Source organism: Ursus maritimus, unplaced genomic scaffold, assembly GCF_017311325.1.
Source record: "Ursus maritimus isolate PB19 unplaced genomic scaffold, ASM1731132v1 scaffold_58, whole genome shotgun sequence".
NCBI lineage: Eukaryota > Metazoa > Chordata > Mammalia > Carnivora > Ursidae > Ursus > Ursus maritimus.
In genome coordinates, this window is record NW_024426752.1 from 43,888 (window position 1) to 61,908 (window position 18,021).

General features: G+C 63.2%; 2 gene segments (V, D, J or C); both read right to left on the reverse strand.

Annotated features, from left to right (window-relative positions):
• LOC103682243 overlaps positions 1–16,083 on the reverse strand; it is a 21,368-nt gene extending 5,285 nt beyond the window's left edge. The window contains 6 exon segments of the C gene segment in view: positions 41–352; positions 467–793; positions 1,020–1,088; positions 2,462–2,551; positions 2,852–3,142; positions 15,428–16,083. Coding sequence covers positions 41–352; positions 467–793; positions 1,020–1,088; positions 2,462–2,551; positions 2,852–2,876 — 823 coding nt within the window.
• LOC103682242 lies at positions 6,929–17,302 on the reverse strand. The segment is given in 7 exon segments: positions 6,929–7,167; positions 7,252–7,367; positions 9,597–9,929; positions 10,032–10,349; positions 10,611–10,949; positions 11,030–11,347; positions 17,157–17,302. Coding segments are annotated over 7 exon segments (1,476 nt in total).
• Between the last annotated feature and the right edge of the window lie 719 nt (positions 17,303–18,021).

Below are 18,021 nucleotides of genomic sequence, written 5' to 3' on the forward strand. Positions count from 1 at the left end.
GGGGGGGGGGGGGACGCCCTCGCGTCTGTGTGTGACTCACCCGTGTCCAGGCTCCAGCTGGCGTTGAGCACCTTCCGGGAGGCGTCGTGCCTGACCACGCACGTGTAGGTGGCCAGGAGAGGGCCCTGGGCCGCGAGGACACGCAGGACACTCCAGGTCTGGAACGTGGTGTTCCCAGGCTGGGGCATGGGCGATGCAGTGGCAAACCCTGTGGCGTCCACCTCCGCGTGGCCCCTGAGCCAGGTGAGGAGGATGTCGGGGGGCGAGAAGCCAGACACCTCACACAGGAGCCAGGAGGCCGCGGGGGGCACGGTCAGGATGCGGACGGCGAGGCTGCTGGGCGCCGTGGCAGCTGCGGGGACAAGCCCTGTCATGCTGGGGCCACCCGAGGCCTGGGCGAAGCTGGGTGGGGGTGCGTGTGTGGGGGCGGGCAGCCTCCCTGTCCCCGGGCCTGGGAGCGGCTTACCGTGCTCTCTAGGCACTGCGGACGCCAGCTGGGGGGGCCTGCTGGGGCGGCTCAGCGCGCAGGCGATGCTGGCCCCCGAGGCCCACAGCGACACGGGCAAGGACAGACGGCTGCTCAGGCTCTGGGAGCCATTGACGTGCTCCTCCAGCGACCCCTCCTCCACGGCCCCGCTGGGGGGCGCCCCGGCCACCTCCCAGGACAGGCGGGCCTCCTGCAGGTCATCCCCCACGGCCAGGCAGGTGAAGGAGGCCTCTCCCTGGAGCCACGGCCCCCGCAGGGGAGGGCGCAGCACGTAGAGGCTGGGAGGGTGGGTGTGGTTCCAGCAGTCTGCAGAGGGGAGTGCCCTGGGTCAGTGGTCAGCGGGGGACCTCGGTGCCTGGGGGCAGTGCCAGGCCCAGGCTCGCTGGCTCCCCAGTGCAGACCCCCCCCCCCTTTGTTGCTTCCTGGCCTCCCACTGCCGGGCTGGGGGCTGGGTTGCAGGCTGGGATTTCCCCAGGGTCCCCCCAGGCCATTCTTCCCCTTCTTCCCTGGCTCTGCGTCCCAAGGAACTGGCCTCTGCGCATGGCATCCCCTGGGCTTCCTGGCTCCGCGGCTTGCGTCTGGGTGTGGCTGGTGGAGGGCACTGCAGGGGAAGAGGGCGTGAGACCAGCGGGACTCGTAGTCGGGGCCATGGTCTCCCTGGGCCCCTCAGCCTTCCTGCTCTCTGGGGTCCGGAGACGTATCCGCACCTGCTGCTGGCCCTTCCTCAGGGCTCCTGAGTGGTCACCATGCCACACTCACCCCTACAGTTAGAGCGAGAATGGCCAGTAAGTTATCAGGCCTTAGGTTTGGGACTGACTAGGGGCCTGAAAGTTTGTTCTGTTAAGGGTCAGACGGTAAATATTTAGGTTTTGCAGTCACATGGGGCCCCTGTGTCTCCACCCTCCCCCACCCCCCATCCCACTAAAACTGCAAAGACCATCCCCAGCTTGTAGGAAACAGGCTCTGGGCTACGGGCCGTGTGGCCTTCCCAGGTGGAGAGTGCTGGCCTGTTGGGAGGGCTGGGCTCATGGGGCCAGCACAGCTGTCTGCCCCACGGAGGTCATCTTCCCGTGGAGGCCCTCCCGGCCTGCCTGCAGCGAGTCCCCGGAGCTCTGCCAGGGCCGGGGTCCCCGTCAGCCGGGCTCCCCATGGACGGGGTCTGGCACGTACCCCTGCCCCAGGTCAGGGTGGCATTCTGCATCCTTGCCTGGAGGACTGACCTCTCCTTGATGTCCCATCCCTTTGGGTCTGACCGGGCTGTGCTGAGCCAGGGAACTGGCAGTATTCAGAGATGGGGTCGTCACGGGTGGGGCGGGCTGTGGAGGGCCCACGGAGGGGCCACACAGACCACAGTTTCTGCCCCTCGTGTGGGCCACACCGATGCCCCAGAGGGTTGGCGCTGGGGCTTCCCTTCTTTGCAAACATGGCTTGCTGCCCCACTTGGAGGAGTGAGCCCTGGACCCTTCCCCGAGGGCCAGGCAGGGCAGCTGTGACCCTCGGAGAGGCAGCCGGGTGGAGGGGCAGCTCACTGAGAGGGGGTCCTGCTGCAGGGACCCCTGGGTCCACTGTCACGGCTCCTGAGCCTTAGGGTGACATGCTACAGCTCTGTAAGGGTCATAGGCCAAGTCCCGTCCTGCTGGCCACGTCGGCCACATGTCCTCACACGAGGCTCTGGGACAGACTCACGTCTGAGCCCTGTCCACTGGGCCAGGTGAGTCCAGTGCTGGTCTGTGGCCCCGCCCCTGTCCGCTGTACTCTCTGCAGGGTGTCTGGTGGGGGGTCTCCTGTTCACAAGGGGCCTGAGGGGGCATCTGCTTGTGCCCAGCACAGGGCCTACTGTGTGGTCAGGGCTCCGTAGACCCCGCCTCAGTGCCTGCCCGTCCTGACCCAGAGAAGTCACAGAGGGCTGCCTGAAGGAGTCAGCCTAAGGGACGGGAAGGCAGGAGGGGGCACGCTGGGGGGGGGGCTCCTCACCTGGGACCCTGGCAGTGCTGAGGGTGTTGGTGGGCTCCTCTGACAGGGATGGCCTGCGAGTCGACAGGGAGGTCTTCACTTTCCGGGACTCTGAAATCGGAGGGAGAGTGGTGGGGGAGGGTCAGACGGTGTGTGCACCAGGGGGAGGCTGCTCGGCGGCCAGGAGGACCTGGGGACGGCAGGAGGGAGGGCCGAGTGGGCTGCAGGGTGCAGAGGTGGGGACAGGGCCATGGGAGGCCTCACGTTCCGCCACAGACTCTCTTGCACGCTGGGCACAGGGTCTGTGGGGACAGGATTTGAGGGGCCCGGGTGCCGGCCTCGTCCTCGTCCTCTGGGTGGCAGGTGCGGGAGACCCTGCAGGCCATCCTCGGGGGTCCGGGGGCCGCCCACCTGGCCACTGGATGGGCTTCTCCATGTGGTAGCTGGGGCTCCAGCTGACGGCGTTGCAGTGGTACGGGCCTGGCTCCTGGGGGGTGACCAGTAAGGACAGCTGAGTGTGTCTTCTGTCCAGGACGATCAGTTTGGTCTCTTGGATCTGGTCCTGCCCCTCCAACTTCAAGGTGATCTGCACGGACTTCAGGGAGGGTCCCTTTGCCAAGCAGGCCAGGACTACGTGGTTGTCTTCCTGTGGGGCTTCACATCTCGAGACCAAGGGAAATAGATCCAGCGGGGTTACGGGGTCTGGAAGACAGACAGGGGTTGTGAGGCTGGGGGCCCTGGAGGTTCAGGGTGGTGGGGGAGGGGGCTCAGGTGTGGCCCGTAGCTCCTCCTGTCCTTCGAATCCAGTAACGGGTGCTTCCCCCACTGTAGAGCCCGTGTTGCCTAGACCCCAATTCAAGGTACACCCTGGTGATGGGCCTGGGGCCATGTCCCCCCCCCCCCCAGGCCTCCAAATGCTGGCCCTCGGCCAACCTGCAGGAGGCCTGGGACCCCTATGCCTGCAGAGGGGCCTCGTGGCTGGACTTCCGTGTGTTTCCCTGAGGAGTGGGCGGGATCAGACGCTGCCCTCCCCAGTGCCTGGCCCCAAGGCCTCTGCTACTTGGGGTCCAGGCCCATGAGTGCTTTGTCTTCACAGAAGGCCTTCGACCATGCCCTGGGGTGGGGCGCAGGTCGCCCTGCGGTGCTCTGGGCCCATGGGCTGTCACTCATGGACACTGGGTCCAGAGGTGGCAGGTCCCTGAATGAGGCTCCCTAGTGGGCTCGCTGCAGTCCCCTTGTCCTCTTCCTGGGGACATGGCTGGCCAAGAGTGGCCGAGTGAGCGGGGGTCCCTGCCTGTTTCCCTGACAGCTCTGCCGCCGTAGTCTGTGGCCCCTGTCCCGTGCCAAGCCCCCCAGACACCATGCTGCCTTTGCTCAGAGAGGACCAGACATGCCCATTCTCCAGCCGCCCACTCCATGGGTCCCTGGGGCAGGACCCACCTCTCTACTCTCCCAAGTACCCGGCCAGCCTGCCCCTACCTTTTCCTGGGCTTTCCCAACAGGACTATCTCCCACCCACGTCCCAGGGGCCCCTACATAGCATCCCCGGCATTCCCTCGCGCCCTGCCAGGACTCCCACACCACACCATGGGGCAGATGCCGGGCGTGGGTGGGTTGCGGGCCCAATTGTGTCCTAACCCCTGCTCCGCAGAACGTGACCTCATTTGAAGATAAGGTCCTAGTGGGTGAATTAATGATTCAGAGAGGTCATACTGCCGGAGGGTGGGCTCCAAACCCCCTGTGCCTGGTCCTTACGAAAGGGGACGCACAGCACACGCACCATGGGCGGATGAGGGGGTTTGGAGGGATAGGCGACAAGCCAGGGAGGCACGGGTAGCCCAAAACCGGCAGCCACCAGGGTGTGGAGGTACGGGACCCAGGGAGTCTAACCCATAGCCTGAGTTTGGGCTCTCGGCCCCCAGAACGGACACAAGTAGTGTCTGTCATTCCAGCCGCCCGCAGGAAACAAAAGCAGGTTTTGGAACCAGAAGTGGAGTTTGCTGCAACCAACAGCTAGAAATACGGACGTGGCCTTGGAGCCGGCTGGCTGGCAGAAGTGGCGCCTCGAGGGGCATGTCAGGAAAAGGCAGACTGTCCTGAAGACTGTTGGCAGAAGTGTGGATGTGAAAGGTGACCCTCGTGAGGACTCAGAATGGAGGGAGAGCCGGGCAGACAGCGTCTCTCATCTGGGAGAGCTCGGGTGCCGCCACAGAGACGGCGCCACGGAGACAGTGCCACGGAGACTGCGCCACGGAGACGGCGCCACGGAGACGGCGCCACGGAGACAGTGCCACAGAGACTGCACCACAGAGACGGCGCCACGGAGACGGTGCCACAGAGACTGCACCACGGAGACGGCGCCACGGAGACGGCGCCACGGAGACGGCGCCACGGAGACGGTGCCGCTGTGCTTGGTGTGGAGCAGGCCTGCAAGGGCCGGGCGTGGGCACTTGGCTGAGGAGCTGTCCACGCACAGTGCAGAGGGCCCGGCCTACGCTCGCTGCTCCTGGGGAATGCAGGAGGAGGCGGCACACGGGAGCCAGAACTAGACGCTTCGGGAAGGTCTCTGCCGCCCTGGACGCGGGGCTGGGGTCTGGCCAGTCCTCCTCCCGCTGGGGGGTCACGCGTGTGGTCCCATCAAGCGTCTGGGAGGAGCTGGCAGCAGCCACGTGGTTCCCCGGGAAAGGTCCGCGCAGGGCCGTCTTGCCCATGGACTGTAGGGGAGGCCGACAGGGTTTCTGGGAGTTCTACGGGAGCACAGAGGTGCCTGCCTGAGGGACGTGGAGGAAGGCTGGCGTTCAGGACAGCGTCGTGGACGCGGAGGGCGCAGAGGACCCAGGCCTCGGGGCGCCGCTGCCCCGTGGTGGGGCTCGGAGGGTGGGCCTGCTGCACCTGGCTCTGCAGACAGAGCGTGGAGCTGAAGTGGATTCTTCCGGAGCCTTATCATCGGGTGGGGAGCCCTGCTGGACCTGGCCTGTCTTCCTTCGGATCGCTCCCTGCTGGCCCGCACGGTCCACCCCGCACCTGCCCCGGCTCCGTGTCTGGAGGTCTGGAGGCGGACAGACCTGTGCCCCGCGGTCGGTCGCACTCCTGTCCCTCCTCTCGCTGACTCAGCTGGTATTTGGGTGAGATCTCGAACATGGGGTGACTTCAGGACTCTGGCACGGGAGCAGGACGTGAACGTCGGGGGCCAGAGGGTGGACTGCGACGGCTTGAATTATGAGCCCCGGTGTGCGTACTCACGTCCCGTCGCCCCAGCACCGCAGAACGGGGCCTTGTTTGGGAACAGGGTCATGGAGACTGAGACCCTAATCCCACATGATGGACACCCTCATCGAAGGGGATCTGGACACGCGCACACACGGGGACGACACCATGTGTGCGGGAAGGCAGACAGCAGAGACGCACCTACAAGCCGAGGACGGTGGCAGCCCCTCCTGCAGCACGTGCTCCCTCCCGGGCCCGGGGAGCCGGCCCTGCCGACACCCCCATCTGACACCTGACTTCCAGACGACTGAGTTTCTGTTATGTGCGCCCCCCGTCGGGGGTCCTGGTGCACAAACGCAGTGCAGGGGCATCCCCGCTTGGGGCCCCCCTCAGCTGTGGCGCTGGGCCGGGGTGGGGTCCATGTAACCAAGACGAAGCCGGAGCCGCGAAGTGCCCACCTGGAGCGTCCACGGGGCGCAGATGTCCCGGGACCCTCGAGCGGCCGGCTCACAGCCATGCTCGCCGTTGCCTCCCCGACCCCTCAGGTGTGCAGGTCTGCACCTCCCCTCTCTGCCTCCTCCCCACCCGCCCCTCCCAGACCCTCGCTGCCACGGCTCCACGGCCCGTGGGCCACCCTGGCCATCTGCATGGAGGCCAGCGAGCCCCCGACACGGTCCCACAGGCCCTTGGCTGCGCTCTGCCTCCTCCGAGGTCCTGGGCCTGGCACCGCCTGCCCTTCGAGCGCAGAGACGTGGGCGCGCAGTGCCGTGCCCCCACGCCTCTCCCTGGCAGGTACTCTCCTCACCGGTTCAGCAGAAACTGCTGCTCCTGTCCACACACCAGTCAGGGATTAGTCCGACGGCGGGGTGCGCGCCCTGTGCTCCTGCCGCTCTTCAGTCCCACCCCCGACACCGCAAAGGGTGGGACAAGCCCGTGGGGCAGCCAGGCGGGCTGGGGATGGAGACGGGGGCCACGCATGGTGCGGGGACCCATCGGCGGAGGCCCCGCGGGTCACACACAAACCCCCCGAGCCCCAAGCCTGGCTCCTGGTTCCCGCCATGTGTGGGGGATCAGGCCTGGGCCTGCGTCCCGCTTGGCCGTCGTCCTTCAGCAGACGGGACATGCCCGAGACCCTGGGACCCACTGCAGGGCCCCCTTCCCCAGAGTGTCCCCTGGCAGGCCTGTGTGCAGACGGAACTCCCTTTCCCACGGGCCCTCGACACACACACAGCACACGAGGAGTGCACCTTGGGACAAAAACCTGCACAAGGGAGCATTTCGTAAGATCAAATATACACGTTTATTTGAAGGCGACACACGTGTCCGTTGCAAAGCAATGCTCGGAGTGGACTCGGGCCTGTGGGCTCCACACACGGCCCGGCACTCGGCTGAGTCTTCGAGCTGGAAGGGGGAGGGGGCGACGTGGGAAAAGTCCGAGGACAAGTGGACGGGCTCCGCGAGCTGCCCCCTGGGCTCCAGGTCCCGGGCCTCTGATGTCCTTCGCGGGCCGGTCATTTCACCTGCAGACGACATATTGCGTGAGCTCCTTTCCCACTGCCCGGTGCTGCACGCGCCTCCCCCTCCCGCGGCAGCCCCGCCGCTACCTTGAACAGCGTGACCGTGGTACTATAGAAGACGCTGAGGAGGAAGAGGACGATGAAGGTGGACGCCATGGTGTTCAGGTTCTCGAAGCCTTCCTCCTCGGCACCCACCTCCCCCTCTGCAGGGAACACAGCACAGAGGGGTCAGGCCGCGCTCCAGCAAGGCCCAGCCCCAGGCCCGCCCTCGGGTCTCGGCTGTGCTGCCCCAGGAGGGCCAGGCGGGTGGGGGCAGTGGGAGAGGATGCACGTGGCTCCCCAGCCCCACAGGCACTGCCTTGCGGGTCGAGGGCCCTGGGCTCAGTCGGGAAGGGTCTGAGCCAAGCATTAGCTGGGCCTCGGCAGCCCGAGGCGGCGGGTCAGGGCGAGGCAGGACGTGGCCAAAGCAGAGCAGGGGGTGACCCCGAGCACCTCGTGGAGTTGTTGTGGGGTGGCAGAGCGACACAGACACAGGGGTATGGCCGGGCTGGGGCGGCTCACGGTGTCCCGAGCGCTCCTGGTGGCAGGGGCCATACAGCCAGGGCCGCCCGGGAGAGAAGCAGGGAGCAGGGCCTTCTGCCAGCTGTGGACTGGGGGTGGGTGTGCCCCTGGCCACTGAGGCCAGCGAAGATGGCAGCGGGGGGCTGGCATGTGTCTGGGCCACGGGGGCCCTCCTTGCCTCTCCGTCTCAGAGTGTGTGGCACACGTGAGAGCCCATGTGGGGCCCTAGCTGGCTGTCTGCCCTGCCAGTTCTCTGGGGCTAAGGGGTCAGATAGAACCCTGAGGCTCCAAGGAGGGTGACACTGGGGTAGACAGGCTGAAGACATTCAGTGGGGTCAGCAGCCCCTGCATAACTGGGCCCTTTGGGGCATCTCAAGCTCAGGCTCCTAAGGGCCTGGTATGCAGAGAGGGTCTCGGAGGCAGCCTGGAGGGGGCTGTGCTGCCTATGGCTGTTGGCAGAGGAGATCCCACTCAAGCCCCTGCCCCTCTCTGCCCACCGGGCTCTGTACTCCCTCACTCCTGCTCCTGGGGACCTCGTTTCCCACCATTTCCAGGGCTAGGTGTTCTCTGGGGCTCTCCACTCAGATCAGGCGCTCTGCAGCCTACCCCTGCAAGTAAGAGCCTCCCTGCCTCTGGGGCCGATGTCCAGGCACGCCTGCGTGTCAGGACAGGCCAGGCCCTGTTCACCTATGGGCGCTGGGATTCTGCTGCCTTCAAGAGCCTGGGCACGGGCAGGGGTTTTCCTTGGCCCCAGACCCAGGAGTGGTGGCCAAGGTCAGAGTCCAGACCTCCAAGCTGAGACAGAGGGACAAGCAGAGCTTGGGCACGAAGCCCTGCAGAAAGTGACACGGCCGGACAGGGCAGCAGTTCCTGCCAGAGGGACCACAGTGTGCGAGGGCTGGCACCTGCGTGTGTGTACGTGCGTGTATGTGTCCGTCTGTCTGTGACTGTGTGCATGTGTCTGTCCGTGTCCGTGTGTGTGGGTGTGCGTGTACACGTGTGTCTGCGTGTGTGTCTGTGACTGTGTGCATGTGTCTGTCTGTGTCCGTGTGTGTGGGTGTGCGTGTACACGTGTGTCCATGTGTGTGTGTCTGTGACTGTGTGCATGCGTGTCCACGTGTGCACGTGTCTGTACGTGTCCGTGTGTGTGGGTGTGCGTGTACACATGTGTCCATGCGTGTGTGTCTGTGTGTGCGTGTGTGTCCACGTGTGCATGTGTCTGTACGTGTCCGTGTGTGTGGGTGTGTGTGTACACGTGTGTCCATGCGTGTGTATCTGTGACTGTGCATGCGTGTCCACGTGTGCACGTGGCTGTACGTGTCCGTGTGTGTGGGTGTGCACGCACACGTGTGTCCCTACGCATGCATCTCTGTGTCTGTGTCTACATGCAGGTGCATCTGTCTACATCACGTGTGTGTCCCTACGCATGCATCTCTGTGTCTGTGTCTACATGCAGGTGCATCTGTCTACATCACGTGTGTGCACACGTGTGAGTATGTCTTGCACAGTCATGTGGCTGTGGGAGGAATTACAGGAGTGGTGAGCATGGACTCGGTCTGCAAGGAGCACAGGGACGTCCAGAGGCTGGGTGGGGGCAGGGAGGGTGGTCTGGGGGTGCAGACAGCACAGCCATGGCCCCGGCAGGCGAGAGCATGGCTTACTCAGGACGAGCATCGTTTGAATGGATGTTTTTATTTCTAATTTTGATAAATGCCACATGCCACCCCATTGACAAGGGTAGTTTGCACACAAGCACACACAGCGATCAGCCAGGGGCTGTGGGATCCACCGGAGGGGGCGGCCCCGTGGTCAGTAGCAGGTGCTGGCCGTGTCAGACAAGACCAGGGACACGTTGTACAGGGTGGGTTTACCGGTGGACTTGTCCACACTCCTCTCGGTCACCATGTGGGGCAGGGCCTCGTGGCCTACAACACAGGTGTAGGTCTCCCCGGCACTCCAGTCCTCCTCGCTCACGGTCAGGGTGCTGTGGACAAAGTAGAGGCCGGGGGCTTGGGGCTCGGGCGTCGGGGCGCTGGTCACGTAGCTGTCGGGGGACATGGGTTGCCCCTTCTGCAGCCACTGCACGAACACGTCTGGGGGTGAGAAGCCCTTCACCAGGCAGGTGACCGAGGCCGACTCCCGCAAGCTCAGCTGCTCCCGGCTTGGCGGCAGGACGTACACAGATGGCATGTGCTTGGCGACCTCTGTGGGAGGAAAGACAGTGGTGAACTCAGGCCGGGGCCCGGTGGGGAGGGACTTCCAGCGGCCGTGGGAGAGGCCTGGGCTGCGGAGGAGCCGGTCCCTACCCTTGGGCCTGGAGATGGTCTTCTTCAGTGGTGAGGGCAGATCTGTGTGGGTCACTGTGCAGGTGAACTGCTCCCCCGACTCCCAGTCCTCCACACAGACGGTGGCCTCCCCCATGGCGCTGAAGGTGATGTTGGGGTGGCTCTCGGAGATGTTGGTGTGGGTTTTCAGAGGCTCGCCATTCTGGCGGGTCCAGGAGATGGTCAGGCTGTCATAGGTGGCCAGGTCTGTGACCAGGCAGGACAGCTTGGCCGACTTGGTGAGGAAGATGCTGGCAAAGGAGGGGGGGATGGTGAAGATGCTGATGCTGACAGGTGAATCTGGATCAAGAGAGAATTTATGTCAGTGACCGGCTGGATGCGAAGCAGGCAAAGGTGGAGATTTTTCCCCAAAGAACATAGACTGACTTCACAGAGAGCCTTCCTGAGCCCCGAGGCCCCACTGGAGGGGAATGCTGGGCCCCCACCTCCCTGCCCTTGGCCGCTCCAGGAAGCCAAGGCTCAGGGAGTGGTGGGCCTGAGTGGACAGCTGTGCATGTGAGGGATCCCATGAGGGGCTGCATGAGGGGCCAGACCACTCACTGGGGGTGCACATGGAGGACACGTTCTTCTCGGAGACAACCCCGTTGTGCTCCACTTGGCAGGTGAACACGCTCTGGCTGAGCCAGGCGCTCTCGGTGATGGTCAGCATGCTGAGGACCTTGTAGGTCACAACCCCGGACACCTTGTCATCGGCCTCCACCCTGCCGGTGTCGATGCCAGACTCGAGCCGCTTTCCATCACGAAGCCAGGACACGGAGATCTGCTGGGGGCTGAAACCCTTGGCCTGGCAGACGAGCTGGGACGTGCGCTGGCCGTTGCCAGAGAAGGCGTCGCGGGGTGGAATGAAGACAGTCACGTTGGGGGGCAGCTCTGCAGGCACTGCAGGGAAGGGACAAGGCGTCAGCCCACCTGGCCCCACCCTGCCCACCTGGCCACGGGTAGGAGGGCCCGGCTCTCACCTAAGATGGGCACTTTCACTGACTTTTCACCATTGGAGTGCTTGACCTTGCACGTGAGGTACTCATCGGAGCCTTGGAGGACGTCCACGGAGGGCAGGAACACCTGAGAGGTAGCCACATACTTGCCCTCTCTCAGAACCGAAGGGAAGTTCTTGATGTCCCGGTTGCCGACCTCACTGGTGTTCTGGTAGTTCCAGGAGAAGGTGATGGAGCTGGGCAGGAAGTCCCGGGCCAGGCAGCCCATGGCCACCAGGGTCTCATCGGACTGGAAGCTCTCACAGGTGATGAGGGGGAAGAGGTTTGGAGGGGATGGGTTCTCTGAGAACCAGAGAGGGACAGGAGATGAGTGAGAAGGGCTCTTCTTCCCATGTTCCTCCAGGCAGGCCAGAGCCAGCCCTATGGCTCCCTCACCCCACTGCCACAACGGCTGGCCTCTTGTCCTCCCCAGCCTGGACCAACAGTCGGTGGCTGGCTGAGGCCGAATCCAGCCAGGAAGGGGAGGCACGGCAGCCCCCACCCTGCTGCAGAAGCCCAGCTCTGGAATGCTGGGAAGTTGGGGGGAAGACGTGGCCTCTGCCTTGTCCTCGAGCAGTCTGCTACCCTGGCTCCCAGCTCAGGATGGCTCGGCCTCAGCCACTGCTGCCTTCCCTTTGAGACATGGGAGCCGGGCCGCTACGCTCAGCCACAAGCCCCATGAGCCGTCTGTGACACAGCTTGACAGCAAGAAGAGGAGCCCCCAGCCAGCCCCCAGCCCTGGCCAGTGTGTCTGGGGTCAGCGGAGGGGTGTATGTGAAGAGTCGGACCATGCAGACTCCCCTTCGCCCATCCTTAGCACAACCAGGTCATTGAGGTCAGACCAATGTTAGTCAGGACGGTCCAGCAAGGCCAGCTCAGCCCAACAAGAACTAAATGGCCCAATGCAAATGAATCTAGCCCACACTAGGACATCAAACTCCTCTGAGCCAAGCCAGCTTATCCAGTCCATGTCTGCTGGGCCAGCTCAGTGACCCTGGCTAATGAGTCCAATTCAGCCCAGCCCAGCTCAGCTCACCCCAGCTCAGGTCAGCTCACCCAGCCCAGTTCAGCTCAGCTCAGCTCAGCTCACCCAGCCCAGTTCAGCTCAGCCCAGCTCAGCTCAGCCCATCTCAGCCCAGCTCAGCTCAGCGCACCCAGCCCAGTTCAGCTTAGCCCAGCTCAGCCCAGCTCAGCTCAGCCCAGCTCAGCCCAGTTCAGCTCAGCTTAGCCCAGCTCAGCTCAGCTCAGCCCAGCCCGGTTCAGCTCAGCCCAGCTCAGCCCATCTCAGCCCATCTCAGCCCAGTTCAGCTCAGCTCAGCCCAGCTAAGCTCAGCTCAGCTCACCCAGCCCAGTTCAGGTCAGCCCAGCTCAGCTCAGCTCAGCTTACCCAGCCCAGTTCAGCTTAGCCCAGCTCAGGTCATCTCAGCCCATCTCAGCCCAGCCCAGCCCAGCCCACCTCAGCCCAGCTCACCCAGCCCAGTTCAGCTCAGCCCAGCTCAGCTCAGCTCAGCCCAGCTCAGCCCAGCTCAGCCCAGCTCAGCCCAGCTCACCCAGCCCGGTTCAGCTCAGCCCAGCTCAGCCCAGCTCAGCTCAGCCCAGCTCAGCCCAGCTCACCCATCCCGGTTCAGCTCAGCTCAGCTCAGCTCAGTTCACCTCAGCCCAGCCCAGCTCAGCCCAGCTCAGCCCAGCTCACCCAGCCCGGTTCAGCTCAGCTTAGCTCAGCCCAGCTCAGCTCAGCCCAGCTCAGCCCAGCTCACCCATCCCAGTTCAGGTCAGCCCAGCTCAGCTCAGTTCACCTCAGCCCAGCCCAGCTCAGCCCAGCTCAGCCCAGCTCACCCAGCCCGGTTCAGCTCAGCCCAGCTCAGCCCAGCTCAGCTCAGCTCAGCCCAGCTCACCCATCCCGGTTCAGGTCAGCCCAGCTCAGCTCAGCCCAGCTCAGCCCAGCTCACCCAGCCCGGTTCAGCTCAGCTTAGCTCAGCCCAGCTCAGCTCAGCCCAGCTCAGCCCAGCCCAGCTCAGCCCAGCTCACCCATCCCGGTTCAGCTCAGCCCAGCTCAGCTCAGCCCAGCTCAGCCCAGCCCAGCTCAGCCCAGCTCAGCCCAGCTCAGCTCAGTTCACCCAGCCCGGTTCAGCTAAGCCCAGCTCAGCCCAGCTCACCCAGCCCAGCTCAGCTCAGCCCAGCTCAGCTCAGCCCAGCCCAGCCCAGCTCAGCCCAGCTCAGCTCAGTTCACCTCAGCCCAGCCCAGCTCAGCCCAGCTCAGCTCAGTTCACCTCAGCCCAGCCCAGCTCAGCCCAGCTCAGCTCAGTTCACCTCAGCCCAGCCCAGCTCAGCCCAGCTCAGCTCAGTTCACCTCAGCCCAGCCCAGCTCAGCCCAGCTCAGCTCAGTTCACCTCAGCCCAGCCCAGCTCAGCCCAGCTCAGCTCAGTTCACCTCAGCCCAGCCCAGCTCAGCCCAGCTCAGCTCAGTTCACCTCAGCCCAGCCCAGCTCAGCCCAGCTCAGCTCAGTTCACCTCAGCCCAGCCCAGCTCAGCCCAGCTCAGCTCAGTTCACCTCAGCCCAGCCCAGCTCAGCCCAGCTCAGCTCAGTTCACCTCAGCCCAGCCCAGCTCAGCCCAGCTCAGCTCAGTTCACCTCAGCCCAGCCCAGCTCAGCCCAGCTCAGCTCAGTTCACCTCAGCCCAGCCCAGCTCAGCCCAGCTCAGCTCAGTTCACCTCAGCCCAGCCCAGCTCAGCCCAGCTCAGCTCAGTTCACCTCAGCCCAGCCCAGCTCAGCCCAGCTCAGCTCAGTTCACCTCAGCCCAGCCCAGCTCAGCCCAGCTCAGCTCAGTTCACCTCAGCCCAGCCCAGCTCAGCCCAGCTCAGCTCAGTTCACCTCAGCCCAGCCCAGCTCAGCCCAGCTCAGCTCAGTTCACCTCAGCCCAGCCCAGCTCAGCCCAGCTCAGCTCAGTTCACCTCAGCCCAGCCCAGCTCAGCCCAGCTCAGCCCAGTTCAGCTCAGCTCAGCCCAGCTCAGCCCAGCTCACCCAGCCCGGTTCAGCTCAGCTCAGCCCAGCTCAGCCCAGCTCAGCCCAGCTCAGCCCAGCCCAGCTCAGCCCAGCTCAGCCCAGCTCAGCCCAGCCCAGCCCAGCCCAGCTCAGCTCAGCTCAGCTCAGCCCAGCCCAGCTCAGCCCAGCTCACCCAGCCCGGTTCAGCTCAGCCCATCTCAGCCCAGCTCAGCTCAGCTCACCGAGTCCGGTTCAGCTCACCCAGCCCGGTTCAGCTCAGCTCAGTCCAGCTCAGCCCAGCCCAGCCCAGCCCAGCCCAGCTCACCCATCCCGGTTCAGCTCAGCTCAGCTCAGCCTAGCTCAGCTCAGCCCAGCCCAGCTCAGCCCAGCTCACCCAGCTCAGCCCAGCTCACCCAGCCCGGTTCAGCTCAGCTCAGCTCAGCCCAGCTCAGCCCACCGCTCAGGTGAGGACTGCTTTGGGCAGCGCAGTGTAGTACTGTAGAGTCAGTCCCGAGAGCCCGGTCCTGAGACTCACTAGAAAGTTTGAGACCACCGGACCTGCTTGCCTTCAAGCTAAAGCCATCGTATCCAGGAACCCTGTGTAGACAGGCCTGGCTCCGGGTCAGTTCCTTCTGGTGCTAACCCCTGCCTTTTACACCCTTGTGTGTCCTTGTGGATTTCTCCACTGGGACCCCTATTTTGTCATGGCCTCAGTCTGAGCTGGCTCTTGGTGCCCAAGCATTATCAATCGTTCCCACCTCAGCGTCCTGGGTAAAATACTTCCTGGCCAGTTAAAATTCATCAGGACATTTTACAACGATTGAGTGTTTGCTGTCATCAGCGGGACAAGGCCACGTCTTTGCAGCGCTGCTTCTCGGCTGAGATTGCAGTGCCCAGGGCTCTCCCCTCTTGTCCTTCCCCCTCCTGGCACTTGCCCGTAGCGGAACTCCTGCCTTCTGGGTCTAAAGTAGGCCCCCGACTTTAGCTAAATTCCCTCCAAACAGAAATCATCATTAAATATGACCAAAAATGTAACTTATCTGAGTTTGCACTTCTCATTCTGCTCTTTATCATAAAGCTCTTTTACAAGGCAGTAGGCAACTTTCAAACGCACAGTAACGACCTCGCTCCCAAAGCTGCATTTACCACCAGAACACAGCGTAAGTGGCGCCCTGCGTATGCCAGAGCGTCTGCGCCCTCGGATGGATAGCTAAGAAGCCACAGGGCAGCCCTTCCATCTGTGTCCTTGAAACATCCTTAGAGAAAGTTACATGGGAGGGACCAAGACGACGGTCGCTCAGGCACTCATACAGATAAATCTCCTTGTTTCACGGAGCAGTCGTTAAAGACCGAGTCCTCACCACGCAGAAACCAAAACACCAAATACAAAGTTCTCTCTTACCAGCTCTGCTCCCTGGTCACCGTGGGGGTCTTTGAAGAATTCCTCCAAATCCATTAAAATCGGCTGGCTGCTGCATAGCCGGTTGGCCTGGTGGCGGAAGCCACGACTGCTGCCCCCAGCCACGGCGGGCCCCGGGGGACCCCCAGCCACGGGGGGCCGGGGGCGCCGGGCAGACACTCCACTGGGGCTCCGTCAGCGCGGGAGCCCGGCAGAGCTCCTTTCTGATTCGAGACCTGACTGGATTTCCTCTTAGTCCAACAAGCAACACGCTTCACTGAACTCATTCAGGACAATCACTCAGGTTTCACCTAAAATTTGTCCCAACAGGAATGCTTGAAAAGTGGTCTGCAAGCATGCGGACGGGAAGGCCATGTTATCAGAATATCTAAGCGCCTCTTCATCACAAAGAGAAAATCGTCTCGCTTAAAATACTGCGAACACAGTGATTGCAAGAACCGTGCGTGGGGGCACCGGAGGGTGCTTTGAGGTCAACAACCATTTGCAGGGACAACAAATTAGACAAACCTTACACGGACGCATCGTAAACTGTCCCTAACACCAGTTTAATTTCTTAAACATCTCATTTTGGAAATGAGCGTAATTGAGATGTTGGTGAGCTAAGACCGAAAAATTAAACTCAGCTAAAGAAGGAAGCGGCGGGCTCCTGCAGTGTCTTGGCCTTATTTTAGAAATGCAAATCACACAGGTGTTGTTTTGCAGGGCGGCTGTGTTCAGCCTCGCAGGGCTGGGCAAAACCACCCGAAAACCACTTCTGCTAGCCACAAACTATAAATTTGCCAAGTGTGTTTTCTGGCTCCCTAAAATAGACAGCCCGCGTGACCTGCTTCCTGCCACCTGCAGCCTGGCCCCTCGCCGCGCCTCAGCTAACTCAGCACTTGCAGAACCGCTGAATTAAATACAAAAATAACCCTAACTTATCAACATCAAAACCGCTCCGGCAGGGGGGCGACAGCACCGCGGCCCTACTTCTTGTTTGACTCCAGAAAGACGTGATTCTGGGTTGTTAATTGCCTGATACAATTAAAAAAGTCTAATATCCTTGAAAATCTCAACATGGCAAAGTCACAGTTTTGTGAACTCTTTTTCTCAGGAGCCCTTCAAAGACGCCCTGTCCTTCGGAGTTTAGGAAGCATGCACTTAGGACGAGCAGCCGCCTCTCCCTGAGACGCTGACTGCCCCAGCCCAGCTCCCTGGCCCCCAGACCCGCCGTCCGGGCAGCAGGACTCCGTGTCCCTCCTCGCCCGGGTGGCTCCGTTCCTGACCAAGAATCATCAACAGTCCAGCACAGAACATCAGCCCTCATTCTGAGGACAGTCTTTCACCCCACACTCCAGCTGTGGTGTCCTGCTCGCTCTGCAAACACAGCTAGCCCTGCACACTCCTCAGCCGACACCAGGGCTCTAAGACCCGGGTGGCACCAACCACAGCCGCTCGCCCCTGTGGCCGCGGGGGTCCTGGCCCACACGTGGCCCGCCTGGCCTCCAGGCCCCTCTGCAGGGGCTCAGTTACTCCACGGGGTATGCAGGCATTACTCTAGTTTTAGGAAGACATCAGGAAACCGAGAGGCTCCAAAGTCCCGAAGGCACCCAGCCCTCGTCCCCTCCCGGCCAGCCTGCCCCTGGGGGCATGTCCCAAGGACCCTCCATCGATGCTCAGAAAACCCCAGGAAAGGAGCAGAAAATAAAGGCCCTGGCAGGGCCGCTCTTACCTGACGACACGGTGACTGAGGTCCCCTGGCCCCAGTAGTCCATACCGTAATAATCACAGTGGTGAAATCGCCATCCGCACCCCACCAAAACCCCTGGGCCCGGCCCGGCATTGCCCCGACTCAGAGTCTGCACGGTCTCCGGGCCACACGGACGCCGATCATCCAAGTCACCCCCACTGCCCCTGAGACCCTGTGGAAGCCAGACCGCGGCCTGCCTGGGCGGCCTGACTGCAAGCCAACAGCCCCTAACAGGGATTCCAAAGTCCAGTCCACCCCAAGGGCCACGGCCCTGGAGAGCCTGATGCCACCGGCTGCTCTCCCACAGTCGCGGCGGCGGCCGAGAAGGCCTGGACTGTGTGGCCGGACGAGCCAAAGAGCTGCCTTGTCCCTGAGTACAGCCGTCCTCAGGGCGACCTCCAGGCCCCTGTCTCTGCCCGCCTCCCTGGCCTCCAGAAACCCCAACAGCCTGACCCCCTCCAAGTGCAGCCAGCCTGGGGAGGCTGTGAGGACCCACCTGAGGAGACGGTGACCAGGGTCCCCTGGCCCCAGTAGGCGAACCAGTTGTCACAATGTGACAACTGTGTGGGGACCCCGGACAAGAAGTTGGGTCCGGCTAAGGCCTTGGACCTCAAACCCCACCCGGTGGGGCCGACGGGACGGCCCCAGGAGGCAAGGGTGGCTGAGAGCCAGGAGGGGAGGGAGCCGCTGGCTGCCAGCCCCTTCCCGAGCCCCGGGCTGCCCCCAGTCCTTCCAGATCTCAGACCCAGACACCCTCATTTTTTCCCCCAAATGCAGCAAAAAGCCCCGGAGAGAGAGAGGAGAGCAGGGCTGTGAGGACTCACCTGAGGAGACGGTGACCAGGGTC